General features: G+C 41.7%; 1 protein-coding gene across 28 annotated transcripts in view; it reads right to left on the reverse strand.

Annotated features, from left to right (window-relative positions):
- NRXN1 (neurexin 1) overlaps positions 1 to 16833 on the reverse strand; it is a 1220650-nt gene that overhangs the window by 456035 nt on the left and 747782 nt on the right. Inside the window, exon 1 of one of the 28 annotated variants that reach the window (XM_025262315.3) lies at positions 15436 to 16416. The exons of 24 other annotated variants lie outside the window; for them this stretch is intronic. In XM_025262315.3, coding sequence (XP_025118100.1) covers positions 15436 to 15679 — 244 coding nt within the window. In that variant the 5' untranslated portion in view covers positions 15680 to 16416. Of the gene's footprint in view, positions 1 to 15435; positions 16417 to 16833 lie in introns of those variants that run through there. 3 more of the 28 variants (XM_025262316.3, XM_025262313.3, XM_025262314.3) reach the window with 3 other exon arrangements.

The raw sequence follows: 16833 nt of genomic DNA on the forward strand, positions 1-16833 counted from the left end.
TCATCCTTGTGAAGAATCAAATGGTTTAATTATTAAGTTCTTGACAGAATATCTCAATTTTCTAAGTACCCTTAAATAATTTCCTACAAGTAATTGGGTGTTTTAACTATATATAGCTTCTTGTCACTATTCAACTAAAAAATATTATAGTGTTATGTTAAATAAAGATGTATTAAACCTGAGTATTTTTCTGAGTTATTTCAACAATGATCAAAGCCAATGACTTTGTCCTTCCAGCTGGAATCCTCATTTCCTTTCTAAAAGACAAACCCGAATAAGCAAGAAGAAAATGAAATGATCGCATTAACAAAATGTATTAACAATTGATCTCTAACCATGACCATGTCAGCAAACCACCTCTCCTTTTATTTCATTCTATCTCGTAGGACCTCCGTCACTTTTAGCTTTTTCTATGATCCCAAAGGTCTATAGAGATTGGGTCCTTTTTGTGGTTTTTCCCAGAATCCCTGAAGAATTCTTAAGCCTACTCATCTGCTTACCTGTGTTCCCCTATTTCCATGGAAGAAATAACACTGGACTCTGAGAACCAGTGTGCTATGTTTAAGTCCCACTTCTGCCTTTCATAAACATGTGACTAAGTCAGGCCACTTAAAGTGAGCAAGCCACTGTGGGTATCAGTTCAGTTTAGTCGCTCAGTCGTGTCCGACTCTTTGCGACCCCATGAATCGCAGCACGTCAGGCCTCTCTGTCCATCACCAACTCCCAGAGTTCACTCAGACTCACGTCCATCGAGTCGGTGATGCCATCCAGCCATCTCATCCTCTGTCGTCCCCTTCTCCTCCTGCCCCCAATCCCTCCCAGCATCAGGGTCTCTTCCAATGAATCAACTCTTCGCATCAGGTGGTCAAAGTACTGGAGTTTCAGCTTTAGCATCATTCCTTCCAAAGAAATCCCAGGGCTGATCTCCTTCAGAATGGACTGGTTGGATCTCCTTGCAGTCCAAGGGACTCTCAAGAGTCTTCAACACCACAGTTCAAAAACATCAATTCTTCGGTGCTCAGCCTTCTTCACAGTCCAACTCTCACATCCATACATGGCCACTGGAAAAACCATAGCCTTGACTAGACTGACCTTTGTTGGCAAAATAATATCTCTGCTTTTCAATACGCTATCTAGGTTGGTCATAACTTTTCTTCCAAGGAGTAAGCGTCTTTTAATTTCATGGCTGCAGTCACCATCTGCAGTGATTTTGTGGGTATCAGGTGAGATTAAAACATGAGAAACCATTTTTTAATATTAAGAGCTCTACAAATGTGAAAATGGAAATGCAATCAAACATTTCCCCAAATACCAACAGAACATTGGTGGGTTTCCTATAGACATGTGTAATAAAAGACCTGTACTGGTCTAGTCCGTCTGATGGGTAGATGGAGCTTCCGGTATGCTGTAAAGCCGCAGTAGGATGAAAAAGAGATGGCAGTCACCTCTCCTACTGGCTACTCCCAGGACATTTGGGAGACCTCCCTCAAGTGTTGGTAAGAACGAAAGTAGGCAGGTTGAATTTTAAAGCCTGAGGCAGCACAATGGATTTGATTCCTCCTTCAGACACTGTGTTCTTTGTAGACAATAAGACAACATCCTCTCCCAAACAGCAGACATTCAATAAGCACTTGTTGATTGATTGGTCTCTGCATTCTTGGCACTCACTGGAACAGTGATTAGCCAGCAGAGACTGTAAAAACACCCACATTTTCGTAATAACCTAAATATCTGCATATTGTGAATGAGGAGGCTGAATGAAAAAATTATGTGAAAACAGAAAGTCAGCTCCCTACATCTCTCTCCTTTATCATTTTCTCTTGGCAGAAGCAGGACTTTTAACAGTGGTATATCTGGGCATCTTAAGGCAAATGAAGGATGGAGCACTGCCCTGCTCCTGGGGGGGCTTTTGGTTTCTATATATGCTGTCCAATGAATCAATCAGTGATGCTGTTCATCACTCAAGTCTTTGCTCCTCTCTGGCAGCTCCAAGCCTGTGCCTAGTGAGCAAAGCACAGTGTCTTACAGCTAAACTAAAAATCAGATCTCTTCTATACTGCTTTTCCCCAAGGCTGGCAAAAAATATATTTTTGTTGTTTGATGGCTGCATGTCTAAGAACACACACACACACACACACACACACACACAGAGTCATTCATTTGGTGGTCAGACCCAGTTGGCTGGGATGACTAAGAAAAACTACATTTGCAACCATTTGTTTAAAAAAAAAAAAAAAGCACAAGTGGAGTGAAAGTGGTGTTTTCTGCTCAGGTTATCTGCCAGGTTAAGAATGCCTTCCTCCCTGCTTTTTAGAAAGCAGGGTGGGGATCAAGTATAGATAGAAATTCCTATTAAACATTTATTTTAAGAAACAGACTAGCTATATTTTAAAAACAGGTGATGAAATTACAGTTGCTGAGCATTTTTATTTGATTTAGTATTCTAAGATGCTTATGTTCTATTTAAATGCTAGACTTTTGGCATTTGGCTATGGCATAAGCATCAGAATGGCCACAATAAAATAACATAGAGATTCTGGGCCAGGAAATACTGTTTCTCTTGCCTAAACCTTTTTCAGCTGTAGTATAGCCAGGTACACATGGCTTTGTGTTTGCTGACATTTTCAGGGACTAGTTGGGAAAAAAAAAAGTGGAATTTTTTTTTTTCCTAAATCTCTCCTCCTTATCAAAGCCCTCTCAGTCCTACCGTGTCTTAATGAGTCCTAATTTAAATTTTAAAAGAATTTCAGAAAAGATAACAATACAAAACAAGGTCCAACAGTAAGATGCATCAATAGGCTTGGCAATTAAACCCTGATGCAGGTTTTCTGGTTTAATTCCTATGTAGACAAAAGGCATAAAAATTATTGGTTTTCTGCATTATATTCTCTTGTTAATGTCTGTGACATCCTTTTTTTGGGTTAATCAGACACCAGGAAAGGATATCACCTTCAACCCCTTGCCTTCCCTTAAGGAATCCACCATATCAATCTAGCAGGATAAGAGGACAATCTGTTTTAAAAGACTTTGAGGATAGTTGTTTTTAAAACTAACCTCTGTCTTTCCTGTTTTTTTTTTTTTTCCCCCTTAATTGGGTACAAAGCAGAGAGGACCCACTTGGAGAGAGGTTAATCTATTACTTGAACAGCAGCAGCCATTTATCAAGTCTTGTGATAAATGATTACATAAAGGGTCTAGGCCTCACAAAAACCTTGCGGAGTAGATATCACAGGTCCTATTTTACTCTTGAAGAAGCTGAGACTCAGAGAGGTTTGGAAACTTGTCCACAGTCAGTCAGTAAGTGAATACAAAGATATCAAAAAATAAATCCTTTATAGTCTTGCTTGGGAACTCCTAGAGAACCCACCTGCCAAGGCAGGTTAGGCACAATAGAGGGAGATCCCCTGGAGGAGGGCATGGTAACCCACTCCAGTGTTTCTGCCTGGAGAATCCCGTGGACAGAGGAGCCTGGCAGGCTGCTGCCGAGACTCGGACACGAGTGAGGTAACAGCACACACGCACGCACGTGTGGCGTTAGTTTCAGTGTCATGAGTGTGATGTCAGCAAGTAAACTGGAATGAAAATGCTGTTATAAAGTCAGAGGAACAAATGAATCTTTAAGAAAAGTGTAGCTAAGACTCAAACTTTGAAGCATTTACCACCCTTTCTGAATGTTCCTTTAGCTTATAGTCTGAATAGAAATGAGTACGAAAAAATGCTTAAATTCATTATGTACTCATATAACACCATGTACATATAATCTACACAATTTTTTGAAAGGTTTTATATTAAGAAACCATAATTAGAATTAGGATAAATACTTAGTTTATTAATTGTCAGTCTTTTCTCTGTACCTTGCCTTCAGAACTATACAATTTAATTTAACTATTTACAGAGGTATTCCTTTCATCTCATGAGAATATAATCACATAATCCCATACATTGCAACTGTTTCCTTTTAATTGTAAATCATGGCTGTACTTGCAAATTAGTCTATTATCACAGGAGATCTATCAATTTGATGGGGAATGTATTTGCCAACTAGAATGAAAAAAGTTAATAAACATTAATAAGCATCTTAAATCAATCATTCCTTTACTCTTGATGTGGTGGTGGATATCAAGATTAATAAATCAGTCCAGACGAATCAAGGGAGGCACACAGAGAGGGAGCTTGATGCCACGTGTAGTTAAGAAGAAAGATGCTTAAAAACAAATTGGAAGATAAGGATGAGGCACTAAACCTGCAGTGAAATGATTTGTAAATTAAACAAAATAAATCTAGATAGTCATCCACGTTGGTTCCTTATGTACCACTGGTGATAAAAGCTGGAGGAGAAAACAAAATGCTCGGTCAGGATAAATCATAACTGTTGGCAACACACTGTGCAAGTTAAGAACGTGGACTTCAGAGTGGGCCTGCTCCGTTTCAATCCAGGCCCCACAACGTCTGTTTTGCCACCTTGTCATCTCTTAACGCTCCTGTGCTTTAGTATCTCTAAGTGTAGAAGGGAAGTTAATATTATCTGTCTCACAAAGTTGAATTAAATGAGTTGATATTTTGTTAAGGGCTTAGAATAGCATCCAACATACAATAAGCAATGAGTGATTATTAAATAAATAAATGATATCACTGGCTACTTGCTATCACTTGACATAGCCCTAGTAAAGTGTTCTAAGGCTTTCTCTGTACAACTGCTTTACTGAGGAGAACTGGGAGAGTAAAACACCCCTGCAATATTTAAGTCATTTTCTTGCTATTAACAAAGAGTTGAATTGATTTCTTGGGTAGAAATTAAAATTTTTGTTTATCATATTGAAAATAAAAAATCATCATGTTATGTTTAAAACAAATATTACTGAGGCAAGCATTTTGTTACTGGCAAATACAAACAGACTGTTGTTATACAAATACAGTCATTACAAAGGCACCCAGATAATCAATACCTTGTATATCTACAGAAATACAAAGCTTTTGTATAAACACACTTATCAGAAACCCATCAGCAGTGATCTACTTCTGATTACTATATGATAAATGGTCCAGAGAAGCATCAAAAATTCTATTATCTCATTTAGGAGAAGTCTCAAGGAAAAGAATGAGTGGGAAAGCCAGATACATTATTTGCATATACAACAGCATGTCCAATTAACCACTTTGCTGACAGATTCATTTATTATTCATCTTATTCCAGCATATGTTAATACTTTGACAGTAGACATGAAAAAATGACTGATACAGCACATTGAATTTTGGAAATGTTAAGTAAGGACTTCAAGGAAGTGCATAGCTTAGAGTGTTGAGAAATATTCTGTTATTTCAATTTTGGAAAGATGTAATGCAGAGAATGATTAATTTACAGTGAGTATCTAGGCTCAAAGAGTCTAAAATGGCAAGACTTTCAGAAATCAATATGAAATATAAAATATGTAGACTACTAAATAATGTTCTGCAAAGCAACTAGAAAGTTTAATTTCTATAATATACCTTCCAGATAAAAATCACCAGAGGCATTTAAACTAGTCATGCATTGGTATTATTTCTCTATACTAGCTTGTAATATAACTTATAATTGAAAAGTATAACTACATATAAAATGACATAGATATGAACGAGAGCATTTTTCTTGAAATATCCGAAAGAGAAGTTCCTCAGGAAAATGACATATTTCTTTAAAAGGTCCTGCTGCTTACCCAAATAAAAGTGCTAACTGAATAGTATGTGAGTACCAGGACAGTGAGTTTCCATATTTGCCCTAAATGCATTTTTAGAACATCATCACAATCACTCATAACAATGTGCTTCATGCTGTGGAACTACATGGATAATGCAATCTTAATGTAAAATTAAGATGAATTAATGTAAAATTAAAATGAATTCAAAATCATTTCAGCGTTAAGAAGCATCAGGAATACCACTCTTCTTTTCTAGCAGCTCTGAATCTTATAGTCATGATGACCAGATGGTAACTAATAGCCAAGACAGACTGAACCACAAAAATAATTACATGCACCAAAGTTAGTCCAATGGCAACTCAGACAATCAAAATAACTGTCAGAAGTAGTGTCCAAGTTAATGATGTCACTGCCTGTATTCTACCACACATGAAAAATCACTGCCTTATCATTTATTAAAAAGGTCTATTTCTTTCTCAATGATCATTTTCAGAGATATAGCAAATATTTATTCATCAATTTAGTTACATGGGAAAACAAGTCACCAAATATGAACATGAACACAAAGTCCATAACCTTGCTTTTAAAAACTGTGGGTCACATTATATAATACATTTATACTGGAGATCCCATAGCCAAAAAAGATCTAATATACTGCGTTTTGCAATGAAAATGTCTACAAAATTCATAGATGGTTCATGTAAAACGTAATATGTACATAACCAAGTATCTTGACTGCACACTGGAGAAAAACCTTTCTACCTCAGTTCCAATTCAAAAATCCACAGATATTAAGTTCATACAATAGACATAGTAGGTTCTTCTTGGCTGCCTGTATAGCTAGTGATTAAAAGGAAGTTTGTCCAGGAATCATCATTTTAGTCATAAAGTGTTTTATCATTATTTCATGGCTAATATTACATTATTTACCACTGCCTAAGTATAGTGCTTTATGCTGAACTTTATAATGGTCCTTATTTTTTAATCCATCCCCCCTATTACTTTTCAGCTAAATATCAAAATGCAATATTAAGTAAAAGTTCTTCTACCTGAATGGAAACATAAATTTCATATCTATACTCACCTGAAATTCTTAACAACTATTTGAGTTAACTATCTTTTTTGATTAAGTTTATTCTTAATGAAGAAACAATTTTTTGTTGCTTTTTTGAAGTCATGACTTGGAAAATGATGAGAGTGGGACAAAACTCAGGTTTTCTAAATTCACATGCCATATTCTTTTCAAAGTCCTGCCTCTTAACATATTGGAGTGAGAAAGCAAAAAGTACTGGGGCTACTTAATTAAGTGACCCTGGAAGAATCTTCACCTCTCTAAATCTGTCTCCTTGTCAGCAAATGGTGATCATAAGTCCTGCTAGGGTTATGATGATGATTAAATGACACACTTTACATGAGAGCTCTGTGGAAATATATACATAAAATCCAGCTATTTTTACCAAGTTCTGTCAAAAGCTTGATGGAATTGTTATTTGATCAACACTGAAAAAACTCTTGCATTTTGTGAGGGAATATAATGTTTTAAAAAGCTATTACCAATTTCGGTGTGGAGAAATACTCTTCACCCTACACAGCCCAAAAAAGAACTCAGCTAAAAGACCATGTGAAAGGAAGCAGGTGCTTTTCTAAGAGATATTCTGTAGGCCCTTAGTTGACAGGCAAGTAAGTACTCAGCAAGTTACCCTGAGCCTGACCCCCCCACCAGGCTCCTGTGCAGCTAAAAAAGCCACCTCTACCTAATGAGGACAACTGGATGGCTTAAGGAGTCTGTATGCAATCTTTGCAAAAATATCTCCAGTTACAGCATGTTTACAATCAATAAAGTTCTGGGAAAAGGCAATAGTATGAGGATTTTAAGAGATCCTTATTGCCAAAAGAATCTTAGACCTCAGAGTTGAAAAGGATCTTGTCCAATTAAAAAAATAAAAAGCATATGAATGACAAAACAATATAAAATGCCACTCTCAACATTACTATTGAGATCCTTAACACCTCTAGAAACAATTATGTCTTTCATTAAAAGAAGGCACACAATGGAGTGTAAATGACGCACTGATAGCTGACTGTATAAAGATGGTTTTCTCTATAGGAATTAAGTTCAGTTGCTGTATTCTGTTCTCAAGGACCAAGATTCAAATTGTCTTAGGTTATCCAGTGTTCAGGAAAAACTGGATAAACGAGTAGAGCCCCTCCTCACTGCTGGAGCACAGGTTTCTGGGAAGAGTATTCTAAACAAGGAGGAAGATGAGTTAGAAGATGAGGGTTCTACTTCCGACTCTTACCAATTTGCTTTGATTCTATGAGTTCAGTTCATTTACATTATTTACAAGCTCTGTTGTCACATCTATAAAATGAGAGGAATGTGCTTCCCAAACTTTAGAGCTGGGATAGAAGTGAGGTTCAAAGCTGTGATTGAATTCCAGAAGTCACACATTTATACACATTACTGGTTGAATCAGAACCAGAATTCCTGATTTCAAGATCTGGTTTTTCCTACTACATATGTATTCGCTCTGAAATCTCTTACAATTTTTTAAAAGTGTATTTTATCATGGTAAGAACACTTAACATGAGGTTTACCCTCTTAGGAAAATTTTAAGCGTACAATACAGTATTGTTAATTGTAGTCACAATGTTGTACAGAAGATCTGTAGAACTTACTCATCTTGTGTAATTGATACCTTATGCCTGTTGATTAGAAACTACTTCATTTCCTCTTTTCTCCAGCCCTAGCAACCACCATTCTGCCCTCTAATTCTATGAATTTGATTGTTTTAGATGTTTCATATAAGTGGAATCATGCAGCACTTTTCTTTCTAAGACTGGCTTATTTCACTCAGCGTAACACCCTCAGAGTTTATCCATGTTGCAACATACTACAGAATATCCTTCTTTTTTAAGGTTGAATGCATATTCCACGTTTTCTTTATATATTCAATCCAAATCACAGTATGATATCACCTAACACCTGTTAAGATGGCTGTTATCAAAATGACAAATTTTGACAAAGAGGTGAAACTGGAACCCATATACACTATGAGCAGGATTACAAAATGCTACAGCTACTGTGAAAAATAGTATGGATGTTAATCAAAAAATTATAAATACAACCACTGTTTGATCCAGCAACCCCATTTCTATCTATTTATCAAAAAGAATTGAAATTAGGATTCTGCAGATATTTCACCACTCCCATGTTTACTGTAACACCCTTCACAATATCAAAATGTAGAAACAAATTTTTTTCTAACAGACATTTTTTGGGGGCCTATTATCATCTGAGCACTTAACAAATCCATGGTCCTATTTATTCTTCATGGAGATGTAACTCATTGTATTTTCATTTTATAGGTTGAAAAATTGCACTCAATATGCCAGCAAATTTGGAAAACTCAGCAGTGGCCACAGGACTGGAAGAGGTCCGTTTTCATTCCAATCCCAAAGAAAGGCAATGCCAAAGAATGCTCAAACTACCGCACAATTGCACTCATCTCACACGCTAGCAAAGTAATGCTCAAAATTCTCCAAGCCAGGCTTCAACAGTATGTGAGCTGTGAACTTCCAGATATTCAAGCTGGATTTAGAAAAGGCAGAGGAAACAGAGATCAAATTGCCAACATCTGCTGGATCATTGAAAAAGCAAGAGTTCCAGAAACACATCTATTTCTGATTTATTGACTATGCCAAAGCCTTTGACTGTGTGGATCAGAACAAACTGTGGAAAATTCTGAAAGAGATGGGAATACCAGACCACCTGACCTGCCTCTTGAGAAATCTGTATGCAGGTCAGGAAGCTACAGTTAGAACTGGACATGGAACAACAGACTGGTTCCAAATTGGGAAAGGAGTACGTCAAGGCTGTATATGATCACCCTGCTTATTTAACTTCTATGCAGAGTACATCATGAGAATCGCTGGGCTGGAAGAAGCACAAGCTGGAATCAAGATTGCCGGGAGAAATATCAATAACCTCAGATACGCAGATGACACCACCCTTATGGCAGTAAGCGAAGAAGAACTAAAGAGCCTCTTGATGAAAGTGAAAGAGGAGAGTGAAAAAGTTGGCTTAAGGCTCAATATTCAGAAAACTAAGATCATGGCATCTGGTCCCAACACTTCATGGCAAATAGACAGGGAAACAGTGTCAGACTTTATTTTTTGGGGCTCCAAAATCATTGCAGATGGTGACTGCAGCAATGAAATTAAAAGATGCTTACTCCTTGGAAGAAAATTTATGACCAACCTAGACAGCATATTAAAAATCAGAGACATTACTTTGCCAACAAAGGTCCATCTAGTCAAAACTATGGTTTTTCCAGTAGTCATGTATGGATGTGAGAGTTGGACTATAAAGAAAGCTGAGCACCAAAGAATTGATGGTTTTGAACTGTGGTGTTGGCGAAGACTCTTGAGAGTTCCTTAGACTGCAAGGAGATCCAACCAGTCCATCCTAAAGGAAATCAGTCCTGAATATTCATTGGAAGAACTGATGTTGAAGCTAAAACTCCAATACTTTGGCCACTTGATATGAAGAACTGACTCACTGGAAAAGACCCTGCTGCTGGGAAAGATTGAAGACTACTCGACTGAGGGACTGAACTGAAGTGAGGTTGAGAAAACAGTCTTAGGGAGGATAAGGAAGTTAGAGAATTTATATAAGGTGAGAAATTGGCAGTGGCCAAATTTTCACATAGATAATGATTTTGAGAATTATGTTCACCAGACCAAGCTGCCTCAACTACTTTTGTTAATACATTAGTGTGAACTTAAATCAGTGAATCCCCTGCCTTAAATACATTTGCAAAATAAGCCTTATTTCTATTTGAAAAATAAAAAGCTCTATGTTTTTGTTAGAGGAAATATATGCAGCTACTTGGTGGAAAGCAATTGTGTAAGGAGCTCTTTCTGGAACATTAACATTAAAGGATAATGCAAAGTGATGTAGCTAAAATTCACTATGTTGATGTTTTCATCAGATCATTTCATGTTGAGCCCTGGATGATTTCTACATATACATAAAGTTTATAGCTTCTGTATTTATGCTCAGAAGCTATTTGTTTTTAAAGGGCAAGTTTGTTTAAAGATGAACCCTTTCTAACAATAGCTTGCTATATTTTTGGAACTAAATTGCAAAAATTTTTGATAGTCATGATTGGGTATATTAGTTCCTCCTCTCTCCCCTCTGCTACCAATGTCCCCCTTGTTATCTGACCTGTCATGATATCTGGTGCACAAACACAAAAACATGCACATATTACCAAATGAATGAATGGACCATCTAAGAAATCAATATATTAAAGTTAAGGGCAACTGAGACACTAGAGTCTTGGACTACTTGGGCCATAATTAATTCAAGGATTCTTCCAGGAGTATTAGCTGAGAAGCTTGTCTAAAATATCATGGCAGAGATCCACACTTTTGTCCAAGAAGCCAAAGTAAGGAACAAATGTGGGGTAGGGTTACCTACTTTAGCAGAATATTCGTAGCTAAAAATGTTCTGAGTTACACATATGAATCAATTACCAGGAAAGCAAAATTATTCTTCAACACAGTAAAGTCAAGTATATTTTGAAAGGTGTTGTTAACTCTCTTGGTTGCTAGACAAAAGAGCAAAGGGATCACTCTATCATACAGCACCCTCCCGACTGTGAGGAAAACAAAAACCTCCTCAGAATCAATGAAGTGATCCATGAGACACCTGGCAGATGCCATCAGCCTCTCTCACAGTATCCACTATCGTTAACACATGCTGGCAGCAAGATGTGAAGTCCTGGTCCTTGATAATGATTTCTACTCCAAGGGATTAACCATGAAAGCACATGGAGGACCCTCTCAGTTCAAGTTTCAAAAGCTCTGAGCTCATGCAATTGCTCTGGGCTATGGGCCGTGCAGAGTTGATTCTAATTCCTCTTTGACTCCAACCAGAGACTTCGCTGTATATTTCGGTGCCCCTGTGGTGTGCCTCAGTATCCCTACAAGGAAAAGGGATACAAGGAAAAGGGATCAAACTGCCTCCAAAAGCCCCCATACTTTTTAGAAGTTTAGTGTGTGTATGAAAGTGCCTCTGAAAGAGAAATGTTATCAATTTAAGATACAATTATTTTCCTTATAGAAGCGCATTGGGCTACCTCAATTATAAACCACAGTTTTAAAAATCTGTTAACATGCCCTTCTGGGAAAGCCCTTTAATCGTATAAGCTAATCATGGCGGTAAAATTTCCGGAGCTCATACTAGTGGGAGGAGAACGGCTGGCGCTGCTATGCTCATTCCTATGATGGTTTTCTCTTTCCTTTATCTCCTGAAATTATTGAGATGCTCTAAGCTAATTTTTGAAAGTATGCAGAGGTACTTAGGAAATCCAGGAGCAGAGATAAAAACCTGAGCATCGCACTGACATCATTCTATGCTCAGCACATATGGCACCTCACTAAAGCAATACCAACTGAACACACTGGCTTATTCTGAACTCTTGCTGGCTTTCAGTAGCAGTCTTAATTACAAGCAGGCTTGCTTTTTATCATTTACAGTCACATAGTTCTCCATTTATTTGACTAGGAAAATGGAATTTTTCTGTGGAGGTATTTTCAACCTTTATATTTTTAAGTACATGCAAAATAAAATAGGATCTTGCAGTGATCTCAAAACCCGCTTCTCATATTCATTAAAAAAAAAATCCTCATCATAATCTCTGCAACTGGGTCAGCTTGCACAAAGATGCTCAGGGTAGCGATGAGTGCTTTCAGCACCCCGCAATCCTTGTAAGTGACACCTCCTAATAGTGCAAATGAAGCATGGCATGATGAGAAAATGAAGAAGAATGGACCTGGACAGTCAACCCAGCAGTTTTCAAAACACAGAGGGGAGACTCAATTTTGTTCCCTTGAATACATCACACATGATTTTTCTTTTACACATTTGAGCACATGCATGCTTTCCCTATTATGAGAAAAATGTCTAATGATTCCACAAAATCCTATTATAAGCAAACAGGGTAGCTCCTGTGTTCATCTATATATGTATATTTGCCATAGTCTCAATTTTTGAGCCAAACCTCATTTACACCTGCCTTGATTTTCAGCCAGGAGTTTATCATATTGTCATTCACCTTTGTGCTTTTCCTTCACCCTCATCTATGAGGCTCAGAGATTATTTCCTTGTGGGCTCTCTCTCTAATTAGCTGAATATTCAGAGAGTTTATTGACCCAACAAATTCAACATCACCTCTTTCTTATTAGGTTTCTTTTAAGCCATCACCCTACCTGCTCTGCTCTCAGCCTCTCTGCATCCCCACCTCACTTGCGTCTCCACCTCACTCCTGTCTCTCCATCTTCCACCCTCAGAGGCTTATTTCATCCTTAACATGCCTCAGTTGTTCTCTAGACAGAGTTTATCCCTCTTTCAAGGGAGGGAAGAGAGAAAGTACGAAAAACCCACAGCTGCTTTTATTTGGTGGAGGTTGGCTACTGACTGGTAAGTTTGCTACCCTGACTAAAAAAGGGGGGGAAAAAAAAAAGAAAAGAATCAGAAAGCTTCTTCCAAAAGTATGTGTGAGAAGGGTGTGAGCGTTTCAAAAAGAAAAAAAATATGACCATACAACAGAACCTTCGAAAGACAGAGAAAGTTTTCTGACTCAATAATGCCAACTGCTGCTTACATACAATTCCCTCCGCCATCTATCCATCCTTTCCCTTTCCCAGCGATAGATACGCCTGGTTTTTCATTCACGCACAGAATCACTACTTTCTGGTGGGAAGGAAGTGTTTGCAGAGACCAGCAGAGGGCGCCTGACTGGGGCAGAAGCTGCAATGGTAGGAGGACCAGGGTGCCTCTCCGCGGCGGGGGCCCCCTTGGTCTTCTCCTTTTCCCACAACCCCCGGGTGCCCTCCCATTTCAGCCACATCCCTTGGGAGACAGGCAGAGCCGCAACACAGAAGTTAATATGCATATAAGATTATTAGCCAAGCGCTCCCCACTGGTACAATTAGGTGCCCCACCCTCTCGCATACCCCATCTGGCTCACCGCACCCACCCACGCTGTCTGCCCCGCCCGCGCTCGGGCTCGCCTCCTTTCCTCCCGGCTCACACAATTTTGCACAAAGGCCGGGCAGTGGGTAAGGACTGCACCCGGGAAAGGGAGCCGCAAGCTACCAGGATACTGTGGGCAAGGGAGAGAGCTAGGCAACTCCTTGCTGTTTCAGAGGGATCTTTCCTTCCTGTCACTTTGTGCCAAAAAAAAAAAAAAACCCTTTGGAGGCATCACTCAGGTCTCCATTCTAGGCACGCTGAACTGGAGAGAGTCCTAGAGAGGGAACTGGGAGAAGGAAGGGAAGGGATTCCTGGGCCCATTGTGAGTGTCTCAGCCACTCCTAACGAAGATGCCCAGGGGATTTGTTCTCCTCAGTTGGGTTAGGCTGTAGCCTCTCACATCTAACCAGAACTGTCTCCAGGTGGGAAGCCTTCCCTGGGGAAAGGGCCATTCTGCCATAACTAGCAGCTGATGGGGGGAGAGGAATTCCCTAGGGAGGGGTAAAGGATTCAGTGAGGAACCAAGTCTGAAAGGGAAAGAGGCCCCCGCAAGCAAAACAGGGAGAAAAAGATGTAAAAAGAGTGTCAGTAACTTTCACCTTGCTTCTTAAAGTAACAGACTTTACACCAGGGTTAAAGAAAAATTGGGACTGGGGGAAGACACACACACACACACACACACACACATACACACAAACTGCTGATGTTTTATTTATTGGGAACTCAGAGAATCTGAAATAGGCATTTATCTGAAGATGCCAGGAATCTGGCTTTATACTCCTGGCCATTCTGGAGAAGAAACCTGCCCACCAAAGCTTTCCTCCATATTCTGCTCTTTACAAAGGAATTCCCGGTGAGGAGAACAATTCTGTCTGTTCTAAATTCTCCTCCTCCAGGCAGACCTCCTAGCTTAATTATACCAGCCAGCACTGACCCACCTGCCCTCTTTGGGGAACACTATACTCTGAGGAAGGAGGACACGGGACCTCCCTTATCCCAACAACCTTCAGACATGATCCAAAAAGAAGCATATAAGTGTGAGGGATGGGGAAAAGCGGATGGGGTTCAGGGGTCCTCTCTAAACTGGGTAGGGGCTGGCAATCATAAGACAGGGTGCCTCCACCACCCTCCTACCTTCTCCAATTAAGGGAAGAGGTGGGGACAAGTGGAAATAGCCTCCTGTTGAGTGAGTCCCGGGACCTGCCACCATCACTGCAGTCTGGGTGCTCTTTGGAGGAACGTGCGGGCTGGAACCTCTCCCTCCCCCAGACCAGGGAAGATGGACAGGAGGTGGGGCAGCACACAGCACAGACAAAAGGTTCGGCAGAGCGCTCCTCTCTTGGGAGCTCAGGTCCCTGGGCAGAGCTCTGTCCCCTATTCGGCCACACTGAGTGACCTTCTCGCTAGTAACGCCCCCTTCCCGCGGGGCCCAGGCGCCCGACCAGGGATGGTCCTTTAATAGGTGCCCACATCTCTCTCCCGACACCCCCGACAAGGAACGCCCCTCCCACCCCTCACCACAAACACCCGCGACGCCTTCCTCCAACCCCTTTCTATTGTCTTCAAAGAGATAAGTGGCTCCCACCAAACACACCCAAATGCACCTCCCTCTCTTGCGCTCCCATTTCTCCGAGCCTTAAGGGCCGAGAAGCGAATGCAGGGCTGGAAGTGGGGAGCGAGGGAGTAGCCCGCGAGAACTTGGCATCACAGACCCACCGTGTCCGCCTCGCAAGGATGCCGGTGACCTGTAGATTGCAATAGGCACTGAATGATGCTTGCTGCTGCCATGGAAATGGTGGATGTGGTGCGCTCCCAAACTGGACGCCCCCCAAGCCACTCCTAGGAGGCCGCTGAGGGTGAGCGGGACTATCCAGAGCAGGGCCAGGCGCCCCCCCGCGCCGCCGCCGCCGCCCCCAGGCGAGCCCAGCTCGGCGCCGCACCGGAGCATCCTCTGGTACATGGCGGGGCGCCCGCCGAGGGGCCGCCGCCGCGGGAGGCAAAGTTTGGGGCGCGGGGAGGGGAGAGGGCGCTGGGGAGCGGGCAGCTCAGGGTGGGCTGCAGGGCCGGCCGCCTCACCGCGCCAGGGCACCCATCCTCTCCCTCCTTCGGACAGTCTTCTCGGGGTCCTGGAGTCCGCCGTGCCTTGTACCCCAAAGATTCCGAAACATAGCCGAGGCGAATGCAGCTGATAGGGGCTTGTCCGGAAAGGCAGTCCCGGGGAACAGCAAGCGCGGAGCGGGCGGCTGCTCCCAGATTTCCAGGGCTCCAGGTTCTCGAGAGATACTCCCAAAGAGTTTCGGGCGAGTGCGTGCCGGGGGGTGGGGAGCGGGGAAATGGTTTAAAGCTCCTCCCGGAGGGTCCTCACTTCTACATGACAGCCATCCACCGCGAATCCACTAGGTAAATCCGTTTAGCATTGTGTGTGGGAACCGAGGAGGCCACTTCGCCGGCCCAACCTCCTTTCAAGGGAGAAGCAGACCCCATGGACTCCAGGCGCCCCTTCGCTCCATTCAGCTCGGGCCGGCTCGCCCGCTCGCGCCAGCCTCCCCCGGGCAGCGCGCGGAGCAGCGGCGCGCATCGCCTGCTCCCGAGGCAATCTCCGCGTCCGCCGCCTCCTGACACTTACGCCCGGCAAGGGGTTCAGAGGGAAGAGTGCACCCTTACGAAAGAAGCAGGGATCGAACGGGGGAAAGAGAGCTGGGGAAAAGCAGAAGCAGACAAAGGAGTGGGGCGAGGTGCGGGGAGGGGGGGGGGGGGGGCGGAGGGGGGGAAGCAAAAGAAAAAGAAAAAAAAAGAGAAGAAAAACCACACAAGCTGGCGAAGCGAGGGGCTCTATGCAAATCTGCAGTCTCCAAACAGCAAATCACTGAAGCTCGGATGCAATGCAGAGGACGAGCCTATGTAACGAGGGAGGCTGGTCTAGCTTCCCACAAAAATCGCCCTGCTTTGCCTCTCTCAAGCATTCTCCACACATCAAACGGACACGTGTACTGCGATGCGGGGAACACCTAAAAGGCAACTCTCCCTCCTCTGCCAGGTGATCCCGCCATCTGAATTACAACGGCAAATGGCACCCTTCCCCTACCCCTATGGTTTAGATGTAACCAGTGTCTT

Source organism: Bubalus bubalis, chromosome 12 (assembly GCF_019923935.1).
Source record: "Bubalus bubalis isolate 160015118507 breed Murrah chromosome 12, NDDB_SH_1, whole genome shotgun sequence".
In the NCBI taxonomy this organism is placed as follows: domain Eukaryota; kingdom Metazoa; phylum Chordata; class Mammalia; order Artiodactyla; family Bovidae; genus Bubalus; species Bubalus bubalis.